We start from the raw sequence: 15,061 nt of genomic DNA, 5'->3' as shown, positions 1-15,061 counted from the left end.
CGGATTGCCAATACATCGAAAACAAATGCACACGCCTATGATATACTGAACTACTGTCATACTATTGCGCTCGGGGGTGGAACCCTTGTCCTGGAACAGCACTGGGACTGCCCCAGGGGGTGGAGCACTGAGGGAGACAGAGGCAGTGTCGTGCTTCACCACTGGAAGCCCGAGGTCCCCTTGGGAGGAGCCCGTAGGGACCCAGGCCGCTTGGACTTAGGTGGGCCTCGCAGGGTCTCCAATAGAATGGAAGTCCATTGTGCCCACAGGAGCTGGGGGAGCATTGTAGCATTCGAGACTGAAGACAGGAGGCAGCAGAGAGAGCCAGAACAGGGATGGTGAAGACAAGGCGAGGAAGAGAGCCAGGAACTAAGACGTGGTCAGGCAAGCAAGGTCAATTCCAAGTATCAGTCTGAGGAGTGGTCAACGAAGCAAGGGTCAAGAGCCAGAGGTCCAACGGTCTAGAACAAGCAGAGATCTTGGGAAGGCGGCAGGCAGGTCAGGAACAATCTGAGGTCTTTGGCAGGCGGCAGGCAGGCAGGCAGGTCAGGAACAAGCTGAGATCTTTACCAGAAGGCAGTCCAAGGTAAGTCCAGGGAGATGAACAGACAAACAAGCAGGACAAGCAGGAACAGATATGGAACGAAGGATCCTGGAACAGACTAGGAATAAGCAAGCAGGAACACGCAGTGACAATCTCAGGAACAAGACGACCCGATTGCCAAGGCAAGGAAGTGAAGGCAATCACTTCCTTATATCAGGGGTTCAATCAGAAAGCGCCGCGGAGCTAGGCCCTGCCCTAGTTCCTACTTCAGCGCGGCTGGTCCGCGCAGGCGCGCCTGGGGGCATGGTTAGGCAGGTTGATGGCGCTGGCGTGAGGCGTGAGGCTTGGCGCGTCGCAGAAGGCCTGGTGTCATTACCGTGGGATGCTGCGGCCTCGCTAGGCTAGCTAGGGCCGCGAGGGAGGCAGCGCTGAAACTTGGTACGGGGGCCCGGAGGTGAGCAGTCCTGTGCGTGGGACGTCCACGGGCAGGGCACGTAACACATATCATGTTCCCAGTTGATGATAAGCTGACCAATGTACTGTGACTGTTAGTTAAAATTGCTTTGTAATCCACCTTGAGGCCACTGGTGTAAAAAGGCGTAATATCAAATGTCTATCAATCAATAAATATATAAAGCATCTAACTTCATATATTGTACCTAATGACTGTTGTTTATAAACAACGCATGAAAACACTATAGTTAAACAACAAAAAAACCCAAATAGGTATTAGAAATTCATTCAGGTTTCTATTCCTCCAGGTGGTGGCAAAGTACGCCCTATAAAATCTACTGAAATGATAGAAGATGGAGTCAGAGATGACGTGAGTAAAATCATATTCTATCCACCTTTATGCTGCATGTGCTTTATATTGGGCAAATCAATAGGAAATGTATGTTACTGTTGTGATCGCGGGCAGGCTTCTCACCTCACGCGGCCAGTCGGGCCTCTGACGCTATCTTCTTCACAGCAAGCGTGCCGCCGTCGTCGGGCTCCTCTCCGGCTGCCGCCGGTCCTGTGCGGCAGGGTCGGGCCGTCGGGGGCTTCCCCATGCGGCTGGGACCGCTGCTGTCGCTCCTGCTTTCCCCAACTCAGCTGGGGCCGTCCCTGTGGCTGTCCCCACGATGCCGGGGTCTTCAACCGGCAGGGAGGCCGTCCCTGCCGGTGCCTGCTGCTTCTCGGGTCCTGTCCCGACAGGGGGGCCGTCCCTGCTGGTGTCTGCAGCCTTCCTTCGTCTCTTCCTGCTCTGTCTTCACAGCTGAAAGCCGCTCCTGCAAGTGGCCATCTCTCCAGCTACAGGGCTGGGCTGCTCCCTGTCTGCCTTGCTTCCTTCGGGCCTTCCACATGGCTGGGGATGCCACCAGCCTGTCCTGCTCCTCTTCTCCAGCTCTCCTAAGGTGTGGGCATGCGCCTCTCTCCTATTTTTCAAGGGCCAGCCAGGTGTGGCCCCCTGCTGATCCTTCCCTGGGCGTTGTCCTCTTCAGCCCTACAAAAGGGCTCAGCGTCCATTCCAGCTTTGCCTTCGCAAGGAGTTAGACACTCCTGGGATCCTGCTGGCCTTCGTTCCAGGAGTCGTCCTTGTACCAGCTCTTCTTCAAGGTCCTGTGTTCCCTGTTCTTCGTTGGAGCTCCTCGTCTTGTCCTATGTCCATGTTCCAGTCCAGATCTCCGCCTGCTGTTTCTGTAGTCTATGTTCCAGTCCAGATGTTTGCCTGATGTTCGTGATCCAAGACTAAAGTCTGTCTCCTGATCCGTAATCCGTGTTCCAGCCCAGATGTTTGTTCTCCTGATCCTGATGTCCGTGATCCTGTCCTGTTATCCTGAACACCTGTGTCTTCGTGCCTCTCTTCCTGGTGTGCCATGTCATGGTCCGCGACCAGCCCCACAGGCGGGCTATGTAGGGCACTTCGTGGTGCAATGCCTTGTACCTCACCAGAGTCTTCTGAATACCTAGAATCTTGCCTGGGTCTTCTGAATACCTTGAATCTTTCCTGAGTCTACATCTACAGTACTTTGTTTCTGATTCTTCAGCTCCTCATACCCTTTCTGCACTGGTCCCGCTCCCGTGGATGTAGGACAGGATGGTCCGTGACCAGATCGTTCCCGAGGTACTTGGATTGCACAGACGAGACTTAGGAAGGAGGTACTTAGACGTAGACTTAGGTATACGGACATTGGCACGATCCCTCAGGGCACCCTACACAGCCAGTACCACTGATCTGGTCACGGACCATCCTGTCCTACATCCACGGGAGCGGGACCAGTGCAGGAAGGGTACGAGGAGCTGAAGAATCAGGAACAAGGTACTGTAGATGTAGACTCAGGAAAGATTCAAGGTATTCAGAAGACTCAGGCAAGATTCTAGGTATTCAGAAGACTCTGGTGAGGTACAAGGCATTGCACCACGAAGTGCCCTACATAGCCTGCCCGTGGGGCTGGTCGCGGACCATGACATGGCAAGTCTGTGCATCCAAGTACCCTCGTTCCTGAGTCTCGTCTGTATCTCCATGTTCCGGTCTTTGCTGCCCTGGTCTCCATCCGGCCTGCCGCTTCTTGCCGTACCCTGCGGCAGGTCCAAAAGGGCTTGGAATGGTCGGAGGACTGTTTGTAAGACCACCATTACGTTGTTGGTCTTTCGAAGCGTGCAGGTCTGGAGGAGGGTCAGTATCTCCAGTCATCTGTCTTCAGTCCATCCTCGCTCCTGTCCAGCCCATACTCGGGCATGCCTCGCCTACCACGGCACCTCTTCGGAGTTCCTCTGGGGTCGAGCCGTGGCCCAAGAACACACATCTCCTGGTAAGCGGACCGCTCTTCTAGGGCTCCGTAACAGTTACTGCATGCACTTGCTGAAAAGACATTACACCAGGAACTAGAAACAAACTAAAGCAATAATACATGGGGCGAGGAGGGTTCGGTCAGGAAAGCGGGGGGGGGGGGGGGGGGGGGGGGCAGTGAAAGTACCCACAGAAATTTGATTTTGAAAGTATCCACATTCCCCTGCCAAGGAAGTTCCTCCATAGGGAAAATAAGCTTGCAGGCTCACAGGTACAATGCATCCCCGGGCCTGCAAGCTCTGCAAGTAGTATCACAATTGTCCCTGTAGTGTCTTCGAAATGCATTTAATAAATAAGCATGGCATTTTGAAGGGATCTTGCACACTGTACTATGATGTAATTTCCTTCTGTCTGGCATCTTGCTACTTGCACACAATTTAGCCAGGTAAGAAGAGTCAGCACCAGGGTGTGATTTCATTTTGTCCAGGCAATACTGATCTTCAGTACCACCCAGACATATTTACTTGAGTAAATTTGGTAAAAAAAAAAAAAAAAATACTTGTCCTAAAATTATCCAGATAACTTTACTAGGATAACTTTATCTGGGAGTAATTAGTGGAACATTAATGTCCTGGTAAAGTTATCTTGGTAAATATACTCAGAAATGTTTCTGCTTGCTGGATTACTCAATATTGGCATCAAAGGGCTTCATTCAGCCAAATAATCGGGCCGATACAGTAAAGTCCACGGGAGAACTGACGAACGCCCGCTCTCCTGGCGCACGCACCGGCCCTTCGCGGGTGCGCGCGATTCTCTAATTAAATTAGGTGACGCGGTAGATCTGGGTAAAAGGAGGCGCTAGAGACACTACCATCTTTGGTAGACATTTTGGGCCGCGTCTGAGACCTGTACCAGAGCCAGCTCCCCTCTTGTTGTGTCTGTTCCGAAAAGGCTGACCCCTGCCTGCAGGGAGAGGGGGAGAAGCGCAAAGGAAGAATAGCACTGGTTTCTTTTGTTCCTGTCCTCCAGTAGCCGAGGTACTGGGAATTCGCCCCATTTGTTGGCGAACTTCTCCAGGTTGCTTCAGAACAGGAGGAATACTTTAAAGGGTATTCCCGTGAGGTTCGTCTTGGAGGTCGCGTCAGCTGACAATTTCGGAGCTGAAGCTACCTTCTGGCTGCCACTGTGGATGAGCCACCCCTGGCTGAGGTGCATACCAGGTCAGAGGTCGCATCCGTGAGGAAAGATATCGCCGGTATTAATGCTTCGACTGATGTGGTTGCGTCCCTGGAGAGAAGCGAGTAGGCACGTGTTAAAATGGCGCAGCAGGAAGCGATCTGCAGGGTCATTGCTACGACATGAAATAACTGTTAAGGATGGATTCCTAACGTCTGTCTTGGGCATCCTTGAGTGCATCTCCTCCTTCGACTGGGATGGTAGTGGGCTTTGAGATAGTGCAGATCATTGTGTCCACTTTTGGGAACCCAGGAAGTTCTTTGGCTGTGGGTTCCAGGGGGTATAGGGCTCCTAGGGCCTGACCTCCTTTGAAACAGGCTTCTGGGGCATTCCATTCCAGGTCAATCAGTTGTAGCATTGGGAAATAGCATGAGGCCTGGCGGAGACCGACACAAAACTGAGTTCATCTTTGACTCCGCTGTAGTACTCCGCTGTGATTCTCGCGCCCGGAATGGCCAGCGTCTTCAGGCTCGCAGGCCCGAGATCTGGTAACTCGTCTTTAGAGAAGCATCGCATCATGGTTCGGTATAGTTCCATCCCTGGAGGGATTTCCCCTTCCTCCAGGCGGTCAGGCTCTTCCCCCAAGGTGTCAGTGTCCCTTAAGGGGAGGCTCTTGCTCGGATGTGGCACGTCTCGGGGGTAGTCCGAGAAGGGTTTGGAAGGTCTTGCTCTTCTGCTTTCGCCTGGACAAAGGGTTTGCAGCCCTTTGAAGAATTCCACCCAGGAAAAGGTCCCTGGGTCCCTACTGACTCAAGCGAGGTTCCCTGAGGCGCCCATTTGAGAAGGGGGCCGAGCCGGAGGTACAGAGATTCCATGCTATTGATGCCAGTAATAGCAGAAGCCATTCCCTAAGTCAACTTGATTAATAGCAGTTAATGGACTGCTCCTCCAAGAATGTATCCAAACCTTTTTTAAAGCCAGCTACACTAACCACATCTTCTGGCAACAAATTCCATGATACCATGACCCTATATAGCAGCAGATAAGAACCATAAAGGTCCATCTAATCTACTCCGGTTAAAAACTAGCCTCAAATCTGAATGGGGATAAGAGAAGTGGGAGGTAAGGGTCTAAGAAGTAGGCCAAACATAGGAAAATAAAAATCATGTCTATGCATTACAGTCTCAAAACCAGAACCGGCTGGCTTGCTATACACCCCAGGTCTGGGACAAGAAAGGCTGCACTGACACCAAGCACAGGAAGATCCAGTCCTAGTTTTCACCACTGCCTGCACTGCTGGGACTTGTGATTTTTTTTTTTTTTTACAGCTTTCAGGAGACTCGGAAGTCCAAGTCCCAGCATTCGACGGGGGGAAGCGAGATAAGTACTGGCTGATCTCAGACGGCGCTGCTGATTGTAAGCTTAACGGGGCCCAGTCGTCGTCGTTGTAATACGCCCCCCCCCCCCCCCGCGGGTACAGGTGTGTGTCCAGCCAGTGCTCATGACCCCCTTCCTCCCCCAGCACCCGACGAGCATTCCTGGCCGTGGATAACTCACGCTACAGACAGGAAAAATAAACCGTAGGCCTCAGCGTCTACCTGAGCCAAACCGCACACCCTTGCTGCTCGCTCAACCAACCTGCTTGGTGGATCTCAAAACTGCTTTTTGCAATCTTGAACAACCACTGGCTCCACCCTCTCTACCTTGGTGGCGAATCCCTTCGGCTCTGACGGACAGATGCAGCCACGGCTTCTCCCTGCCTCTTGGTCCCGGTATCCCCGGGCTTGCTTGACGCTACGGATCCGCCATGTTCCTGATGACGTAAGGGCGCACGCTCCAGACTTTGTACCAGCAAGGGTGCGAAGCTCGGGGGCGTCCCCCGGTAGTGACATCATCCATTTTCAATTTAAAAGGTTTTTGTTTGCTAACCTCAAACGAGTTAGCAAGGAACTCCTCATGGACTTGCTTTGGCAGTCCACGCTACTTGCAACAACGATCCGAGTCAGCCAGGGGAATCCTTCTCCACTGCTCGGCCTTTTCAAACTTACCAGGAGTACCCACTCCACGGGGGCTCCGCTCTTTCTTCTTGATTTCAGATTGCCAAGACGGGATCCAGTACTCGCTCCTCGAGGGCCTATGTCCCTGAATACTCGGAAGACTCCTCATTGCCTGAAAGCGATCGCAGACGTGAACACAGTGAGTTCTATTGCAGATAGGAATCTGTACTCGCTCCACGAGGGCCTATATTCCTATATCTCTGAAGATTCCCTTCTGTCTAAGACGTTATTGCTGGTACGGAGATCGTGAGTTATATTGGCAAGATTGCAGATAGGAACCGATACTCACTCCACGAGGGCCCATGTTCCTAGAATCCTTTACAGACTCTCTTCTACTCTAGAAGCCATTTCATATACAGCTATTGTGAGTTCTTATTACAGACTGTTTATAGGAACCAGTGCTCATCTACGGCTCCTGTTCCTGAATGTACTGAAGACTCTCTGTGGCATAGAGACCATTGCAGACATCTATTATTGTGAGTGTAACATCTTGTATCCAGTTTACACTGTCTACTCACTACTCTAGTCTCTCTCTACAGCTCAGCAACTCAGAGATTATAATTCCAGTATCAGAAGGACTTCAGCCCTGCCGGACACATCGACTCACTACTGCCACCACTGGTGATTCAGCTTCCAGCCTAATAAAGAACTATTTGTGTTTGTTTCATATTCCAGCCTAGCCGGTGGTTCCTCTCAGGCTCTTCTCCTGGGGGCGCTGTCATCTCCATCGGCCCAGGGATTCACCATTCCCTCCAAGTGGTGATTCCTTACACTACTGTCACCCTGTGGGAGCCAACCATTACGGACCACTAACTCCGTTTATGAAAATATTATATAGATAGATAACTCCTCTCTCTTTGGGATTTGCCAGCAGCCTATATATATAACAGATTGCTACTCCGTAGCGGAGGCATGACAGATTGCTAACTCTGCCCTCCTAGAGGAGCGATGCATTACAGATTGCTAACTCCTTAGCAGATTGGTTACAGATTGCTACTCCTCCTCCTGGCAGAGGTAGAGCGATACAGATTGCTAACTCCTCCCCTCTTCAGGAGGAGATTTACTATAGATTGCTAACTCCACCCCTCGGGGGAGCTGAGATTTACAACAGAGTGCTAACTCCTCTTCCTGGCAGAGGTAGACTGTTACACTAGGGTCAGGGCAGGCAGCGTTTAAGAATGTGCTGTAGTCAGGCAGTGGTCAGTCGCAATTGGCAATCAAGGGAGGTCCATTAGACAGGCAGTGGTCAGTTCCAGGTGGAAATCAAGAGAAGTCCAGGAAGCATGCCGAGGTCAATAGCAGGTATCTGTCCAAGGGAAGACAGGGCAGTAGGCAAGGCAGGAGGACGAGGAGCATAAGGAAGGCAAAGCACACAGAAGAACTGAAGAATGACCACAAGCTGACAAGATGAAGACCATAGGACCAGAGCAAGAACTGAAAACTAAACTAAGACCAGGGGCTGAAGACCAGAAATTGAAGACACGGAGAAAACCAGGAACTGAAGATGCTGAAGTAACTCATTCTATAAGGCTGTAGTGAGACCCGTTGCCAAAGTGAGGAGGTGATGTTGCAGAGGCCAGCAGTACCCTGACATCATCATAGGGTACTGCTGGCCATTTCTTGCCATGGGTCCTTTAAAAGAGCTGTCATCAGGCGCATTCGTGCCTTAGAAGGGTCTGGGGTGAACACTGGTGGCATCCAGCCACGAAGATCATTGGTGACATCCTGATGTCTCGAGGAATGGCATCCTGCCGCGCGGGAAGGCAGTGTATGTTGGCGGCAGCGAGATGAGGCTGCAGGGCCCTGGTCTGTCAAGTGAGTGCGGTGGTTTGTGGGCTCCTCCCATGATCCGCCAAATGCAACAGTACCCCCCTCTTAAGCACTCTCTCTGAGGCTCAGGGTTTCTTGGAGTGATGTATGTGGAAGTCTTTTAATAGGTTGTGATCCAGGATGTTAGAGGCTGGCTTCTGCGAGCTCTCGTCCAATATGTACCCATTCCAAGAAAGGAGATACTCAATCCTTTTACATCTCTGGCGGGAGTCTAAGACGTCCTCCATTTCATAAATGGGATCACCATCGCTGACCACTTCCTGCAGATTTGGAATTGCCCTACAGAGCCAAGTCAATATCAGAGATTTAAGCAGCGATATATGGAAAATATTATGTATTTTCAACGTGGAAGGTAATCTCAGTTGGTATGTCATAGGTCCGACTTGCTGAAGTATTGTGAAGTGACTGATGTGGTGGGGAGCCAGGCACATAGAAGACACTCTCAGTCGTATATGGTGTGTATTTAGCCACACTTTCTCACCCACTCTAAATTGAGAGACTGGTCTTCTGTGAGTATCTGTGGTCTTTTTCGCCCTATCAGCAGCCTTTTAGATAAGGGTGTTGGTCCATATCCATAGCTCTTGAAGTTCCTGGGGGTACAGTTGGGCCGCTGAAGAGGGCACTGCCACTGGGAGGGGCAGTGGTGGTAATGGTTGCTTCCCATAGTTTGAAAGGAAAGGACCCTGTTGCCACATTAACGTGGATATTGTGTGAGAATTTGGCCCAAGGTAAGAGGGTGGCCTACTTGTCCTGGCTCTTCTTGACACAGGATTGAAGGAAGGTCTTGAGTGTGCGATTTGTGTATCCTGTCTGCCCGTTTCCTTGGGGATGGTAGGCCGTAGTAAAATCTAGCATGATGCCAAGATTTGAGTGTGGGTTCATGAGAGGAGTAGGTTATGGATGTTGTGTAATGAAGCACATTGCTTTGGTATTATTTCTGTATTGTCCTTGAACAGGGGGTTAGATGGATGGTGGGAGTATGTAGCATAGTGGGAGAAAATGTTTAAAAAAAAACAATAAAATTTTGGATTACCTGTTGAATACTCTCTATTTATTGCTTGTTATGTTTCTGTACCATGTATTTCACACGCTTGTGCTTGTAAACATTAATAAACAGTTTTAAATTAAAAAAATCTAGCGTGATGTCAAATTCTTTATAAAGTAAGCGTCAGTATTTCATGGTGAATTGCACCCCTCAGTTGGATAAGATGTGCTTAGACAAGCTGTGTAGGCAAAATACATGGAGTGTAAAGAGTCGTGCTAACTCTGGAGCAGAAGGGAGGCCCGGAAGTGGCACAAAGTAAGCCATCTTTGAGAAATGATGCATGACCACCCAAATTGTGGTAGTGCCATCTGAGAGAGGGAGGTCCACAATGAAATCCATGGACAAGTGAGTCCAGGGTTCCCTGGGGGCTGGCAATGGCTGTAACAGCCCCCAGAGTTGCCCGACAGAGGTTTCTGTTGTGCACAGGTGGGGTACAAATCCACGTAAGCATTGACATCTTGCTTCATTTGAGGCCACTAGTAGTATTGCTGAAGCAGTACCAGGGTTCAAGTCCGTCCAGGGTGAACTGTGACACGGGAGTAATGGGCCCAATTCAAAACCTTTTCACATAAGCGGGAAGGTGTGACCATCTTCCCTGCGACCAGGTGTGCATACCATGCATTTGTATGGGGCAGCACACCTGAGAGGGCAACGGACCAGCAACTGCCGGTGAGGCTGCAGGGCTGCCGGTGAAGCCTAACCCACCAATGGCCAAAGAAAGAGAGAGGCTTCAAGCTGCCAGCTAGAAGGAGAGGCCTGTCTTCCATTTATGTGCATGTGCGTGCCCGTGCACAGCTTCCACTGCCTCCCCCAAGCAGGAAGATTGGTGGGCCGTGGTGGAGCTCATCCCACCACGGCCTGAAGACAGCAGGAGGCCTGAGGGGCTGTGGTGGAGCTCATCCTACCACAGCCCAAAGATAGCAGGAGGCCCGCGGGATCGTGGTAGTACTCAACCCATCACGGCCCAATAATAGGAAACCATGTGTGTATGTGTGTGAGCTTGTATGTGTGTGTGAGTAAGTGGGAGCCTGTGTGTGTGCATGTGTGTGTGTGTGTCTATATGAGATTCTGTGTGTGTGACTGAGTCTATGTGTGTATGAGTGTGTATATGTGAGAGCCTGTGTGCCTGTGAATGTGTCTGTGTGAGATCTTGTGTGTTTGTATATGTTTGTGTGCCTTTGAGAGCCTATGTGTCACATATAGGCTCTCATAGGCGTGCACACATACACACACACACACACACACATACACATAATATATCTGTGAGGGTGAGGAAGAATATGTATATTAGAGAGAGAGAGTGTGTGTGTGAGAATGAATGTGTTATTGTGCATGTGAGTGAGAGAGTGCATGTGAGTGAGAGAGGCGTTTGACAAAGTTCCTCATGAGAGGCTTCTAGGAAAAGTAAAAAGTCATGGGATAGGTGGCGATGTCCTTTCGTGGATTGCAAACTGGCTAAAAGACAGGAAACAGAGAGTAGGATTAAATGGGCAATTTTCTCAGTGGAAGGGAGTGGACAGTGGAGTGCCTCAGGGATCTATATTGGGACCCTTACTGTTCAATATATTTATAAATGATTTGCAAAGAAATACGACGAGTGAGATAATCAAATTTGCAGATGACACAAAATTGTTCAGAGTAGTTAAATCACAAGCAGATTGTGATAAATTGCAGGAAGACCTTGTGAGACTGTAAAATTGGGCATCCAAATGGCAGATGAAATTTAATGTGGATAAGTGCAAGGTGATGCATATAGGGAAAAATAACCCGTGCTATAATTACACAATGTTGGGTTCCATATTAGGTGCTACAACCCAAGAAAGAGATCTAGGTGTCATAGCGGATAATACACTGAAATCGTCGGTGCAGTGTGCTGCGGCAGTCAAAAAAGCAAACAGAATGTTGGGAATTATTAGAAAAGGAATGGTGAATAAAACGGAAAATGTCATAATGCCTCTGTATCGCTCCATGGTGAGACCGCACCTTGAATACTGTGTACAATTCTGGTTGCCGCATCTCAAAAAAGATAAAATTGCGATGGAGAAGGTACAGAGAAGGGCTACCAAAATGATAAGGGGAATGGAACAACTCCCCTATGAGGAAAGACTAAAGAGGTTAGGACTTTTCAGCTTGGAGAAGAGACAACTGAGGGGGGATATGATAGAGGTGTTTAAAATCATGAGAGGTCTAGAACGGGTAGATGTGAATCGGTTATTTACTCTTTCGGATAGTAGAAAGACTAGGGGGCACTCCATGAAGTTAGCATGGGGCACATTTAAAACTAATCGGAGAAAGTTCTTTTTTACTCAACACACAATTAAACTCTGGAATTTGTTGCCAGAGAATGTGGTTAGTGCAGTTAGTATAGCTGTGTTTAAAAAAGGATTGGATAAGTTCTTGGAGGAGAAGTCCATTACCTGCTATTAAGTTCACTTAGAGAATAGCCACTGCCATTAGCAATGGTTACATGGAATAGACTTAGTTTTTGGGTACTTGCCAGGTTCTTATGGCCTGGATTGGCCACTGTTGGAAACAGGATGCTGGGCTTGATGGACCCTTGGTCTGACCCAGTATGGAATTTTCTTATGTTCTTATGTTCTTAAGATAAAATTTGTGCGGCCCTACCTCCCCCAATCCATGACAGTCTCAGGGTGAGAGGAAATCAGTTCCCAGGTATGGAGAGCAGGAGATTTTTTAATCCTTATTTTAATTATTGGGTTTAATTTGATGATTCTGCTCTTTCAAAATATTTAATTTTTTTTTGGGGGGGGGGGAATAAACATTTTAATTATTGGATTTTTTATTCATTGATTTGAAATATTTTATTGGTGTTTGGGAAATTTTCAATATTGTATTCATTAACTGGTTTGAAATATTCTTTTTATGAATATGATTTTACTATTATGATTGATTTTATTATTTAATGTTTTATGAAGAATGGTACTGTCTCTGTTTTTCCATTGTTGCTCCGCATATAGAGGCTGGCTTGTTGTGGATTCCAATTCAGTTCTTCTCAGCACGTTTCTGTTCATACTTTCTGATCTCTTTATTCTATATTTGGTCAGGGCCTCTCTGTGTATTGCATATGTGACTGAGGTGAGTTATTTTGCTGACATGCAATTTCTGTGTAGGGATCTATAGCAGCCTGGATTCCTAATAAGAGTTTTATTGGTTTTCTAGGGCCTGGTGTAATATGCTTGGTGTTGCCTTTTCATAGATGAGGTTGTTAGAGTTGTTTTGGTATGGGAGGTTTACTATATGTAATGGTAATTCCGTTTATTGCTGGCTTGATGAGGGCTAAGCCCACATCCAGCATGCATTACAAAAAGTCTAATTGCATAGGAGTTCCAAGTGTCTTTTTTGCAGAATTTTCTGGTTGGCACCAAGGAGTGCATGTAAATATAATATGCATGTTTCTTAGCGTTCAGACAGGTGGATCCAGAACCAGTGGGTTATGTACCTCTATGAGCAGATGGAGACAGAGCAAAGCTGACATCACGGTATATATAGCCCCGCACTGACATCAGCGTGCTAATTTTTTCTGTCTCCAGCAGATCGTGGACGTGCATCTCCCTGCTGGGGATTGCATTGAATTTTAATAGAAGGAGAAAGAAGGATAGATGTTTATTGCCCCGCTCTTTAGTGATGATACCTTATAGTCCCTCCCTCAGTCAAGATTTCCTGAGGTGATTTTAATAGATTCTCCCTCAGATGAGTGCCTTGGTCCAGTAGCTGGTTTTCATCCAGCGTGGACTTAACTGTTAAAAAAAAAAACAGCTGAAAAGCAAGAGGGTGTAGGAAGCCGAGCATGTCAGTGAAGGTACATGCCCTCTCCCCCCACAGCTGAAGTCCGACTCCATTCTTGGCCAAGACGGGCTGAGCTCAGGTAAAGAGTTAAAAAAAAAATAGAAATGAAAGAGGGGAAGTCGATGTTAGGGTTTCTTCTCCCCTCCGGTCTTCGTACTCGGCACGCCAGCCTGACGTCCATTCCTGCCTCCGGTGGAATTGGGGAACTTGGGCAGCCTGGCGAATTGAGCAGTTGTTTGGGCTAGGTCCCACTCTCAAGCTCCAAAGTTTTCCATGTGGTAGGCTGTGGTGGCATTCGCTCACTTTTCTACAGTGCATAAATCTGCCCTCTTCAGGACTTCGGTTCATGCTGAATGCCTGGCTGGTCACCCAGCTGTGCGTCTAATAGTGCATCTAGCTGGACTTCCAGTTGGGCGCATATAGACGCATAGTTGTGCACATAGGATATCTTCCGGAGTGCCTGTTAGTACACCTGGAGGCGCCTAGTTGGACGCACATTGGTGCGCTTCAGGGCGCCTAAGAGTTGGATGCACTAGAAACTGGTTATCCAGCTGATGTGGTATATTGGGCGCTTAATTTTTGATGCCTAATTTTTGGGGCATCCAGTCCTTTCAAGCAATAAGCTCAGCCGGGGACACACTCTTCTCAGAGTCAGTTTAGAGTGTGTGATTTATTATGGCGCCAATAGCAAAGAAGCCTAAGTGCCTTGCCTTGTGTGCTGCTTGTCAAATTCGGCCATCTCAGCCTGGCATTCCCTCTAATTGTATCAGCACTGTTTGGAGACTCAAGGAGACTTGTCTCTGTCTCATTTTGCTAAGCCCAGTCTGAGTACTGGGGACTGATTCAGTGTCTGAGCCAAAGAAAGATCCCATTTTGGCTTCTTTGAGTAAAGCCTTGTGTTTCTTTCCTATTACAGAGGCTATTCAAGAATTGATTGTTCTTGAATGGGGTGCCCTGGAAGCTAATTTTAAAGGGGGACGAATCTTGGAAGGACTGTACCCCTTGTATCCAGCTGCAAGGGAGCAGTTGGGTTTTCCAAACGTGGATGCGTTCGTGTGTGCTGTCACCTAGTGCACAACTATTCTTGTGGAAGAGGGAGAAGCATTGAAGGATGCTCAAGATAGAAGGCTTGAGACCATCTGTAAGCAAGCCTTGAAGTGATCGCAGTGAATTTGCAGATAGCTTTGTGTTACTCCCTGGTGTTTCGCTCTTGCTTACTTCTCTTTCAAGAAGTCAATGAATCTGGTATGAATTCCAGGGCATTGATGGAACCAGTAGCCACCTTTTTGGCAGATGTGGGCTGCAACCTGGTCCGCACTTTGGCCAGAGGAGTGGCTTTGGTAATAGCGGTCAGACGTCAGCTATGGCTCAGGAATTGGTCAGCCAATACAATTTCAAAGTCTAGTCTTACTAAATGACCCTTTAAAGGATCACTCTTGTTTGGGAGTTAGCTGGAGAAAATGGCCAATAAGGTGGGTGACACCCAGATTCCTCGGTTGCCAAAGGATAAGAAGCAGATGCTGTGCTCCTTCAGCACGAGAGGTAGTGCAAGGGGTTTCAGACATTTTCGTCCCTATGGAGGAATAGCTTCTTAGAGGATTCAGCGCTTGAGCAGGTCTCAGTGCTTTCTGTTATGTTTGTGGCATGATTGTGGACCCTTGGTTGCTGTGTTGATAACTCCTCCCACAGGGAGGGGCCCCATGGGGAAACACAGCAATAGGCTGACTCTATAGTAAGCAACACAAGAATAAAGGAAGCTTTATTTAACAGCAATAGAGCAGTACCCGAGGAACAGGTAGCTCTCCTCAGCCACAGAATAGTCTCCGATG

At 48.6% G+C, this 15,061-nt stretch overlaps 1 protein-coding gene across 1 annotated transcript in view; it reads left to right on the top strand.

The window, feature by feature from the left end:
• The window catches only part of LOC115080968, a 312,075-nt gene that overhangs the window by 112,530 nt on the left and 184,484 nt on the right, over positions 1–15,061 (top strand). Inside the window, exon 3 of the mRNA XM_029585462.1 lies at positions 1,306–1,367. Coding sequence (XP_029441322.1) covers positions 1,306–1,367 — 62 coding nt within the window. The remainder of the gene's footprint in view (positions 1–1,305; positions 1,368–15,061) is intronic.

The sequence above is a fragment of the Rhinatrema bivittatum genome, chromosome 1 (genome assembly GCF_901001135.1).
Source record: "Rhinatrema bivittatum chromosome 1, aRhiBiv1.1, whole genome shotgun sequence".
Classification (NCBI taxonomy): domain Eukaryota; kingdom Metazoa; phylum Chordata; class Amphibia; order Gymnophiona; family Rhinatrematidae; genus Rhinatrema; species Rhinatrema bivittatum.
The sequence above is the reverse complement of the archived record's forward strand: the minus strand, read 5'-3'. Positions and strand labels throughout refer to the sequence as shown.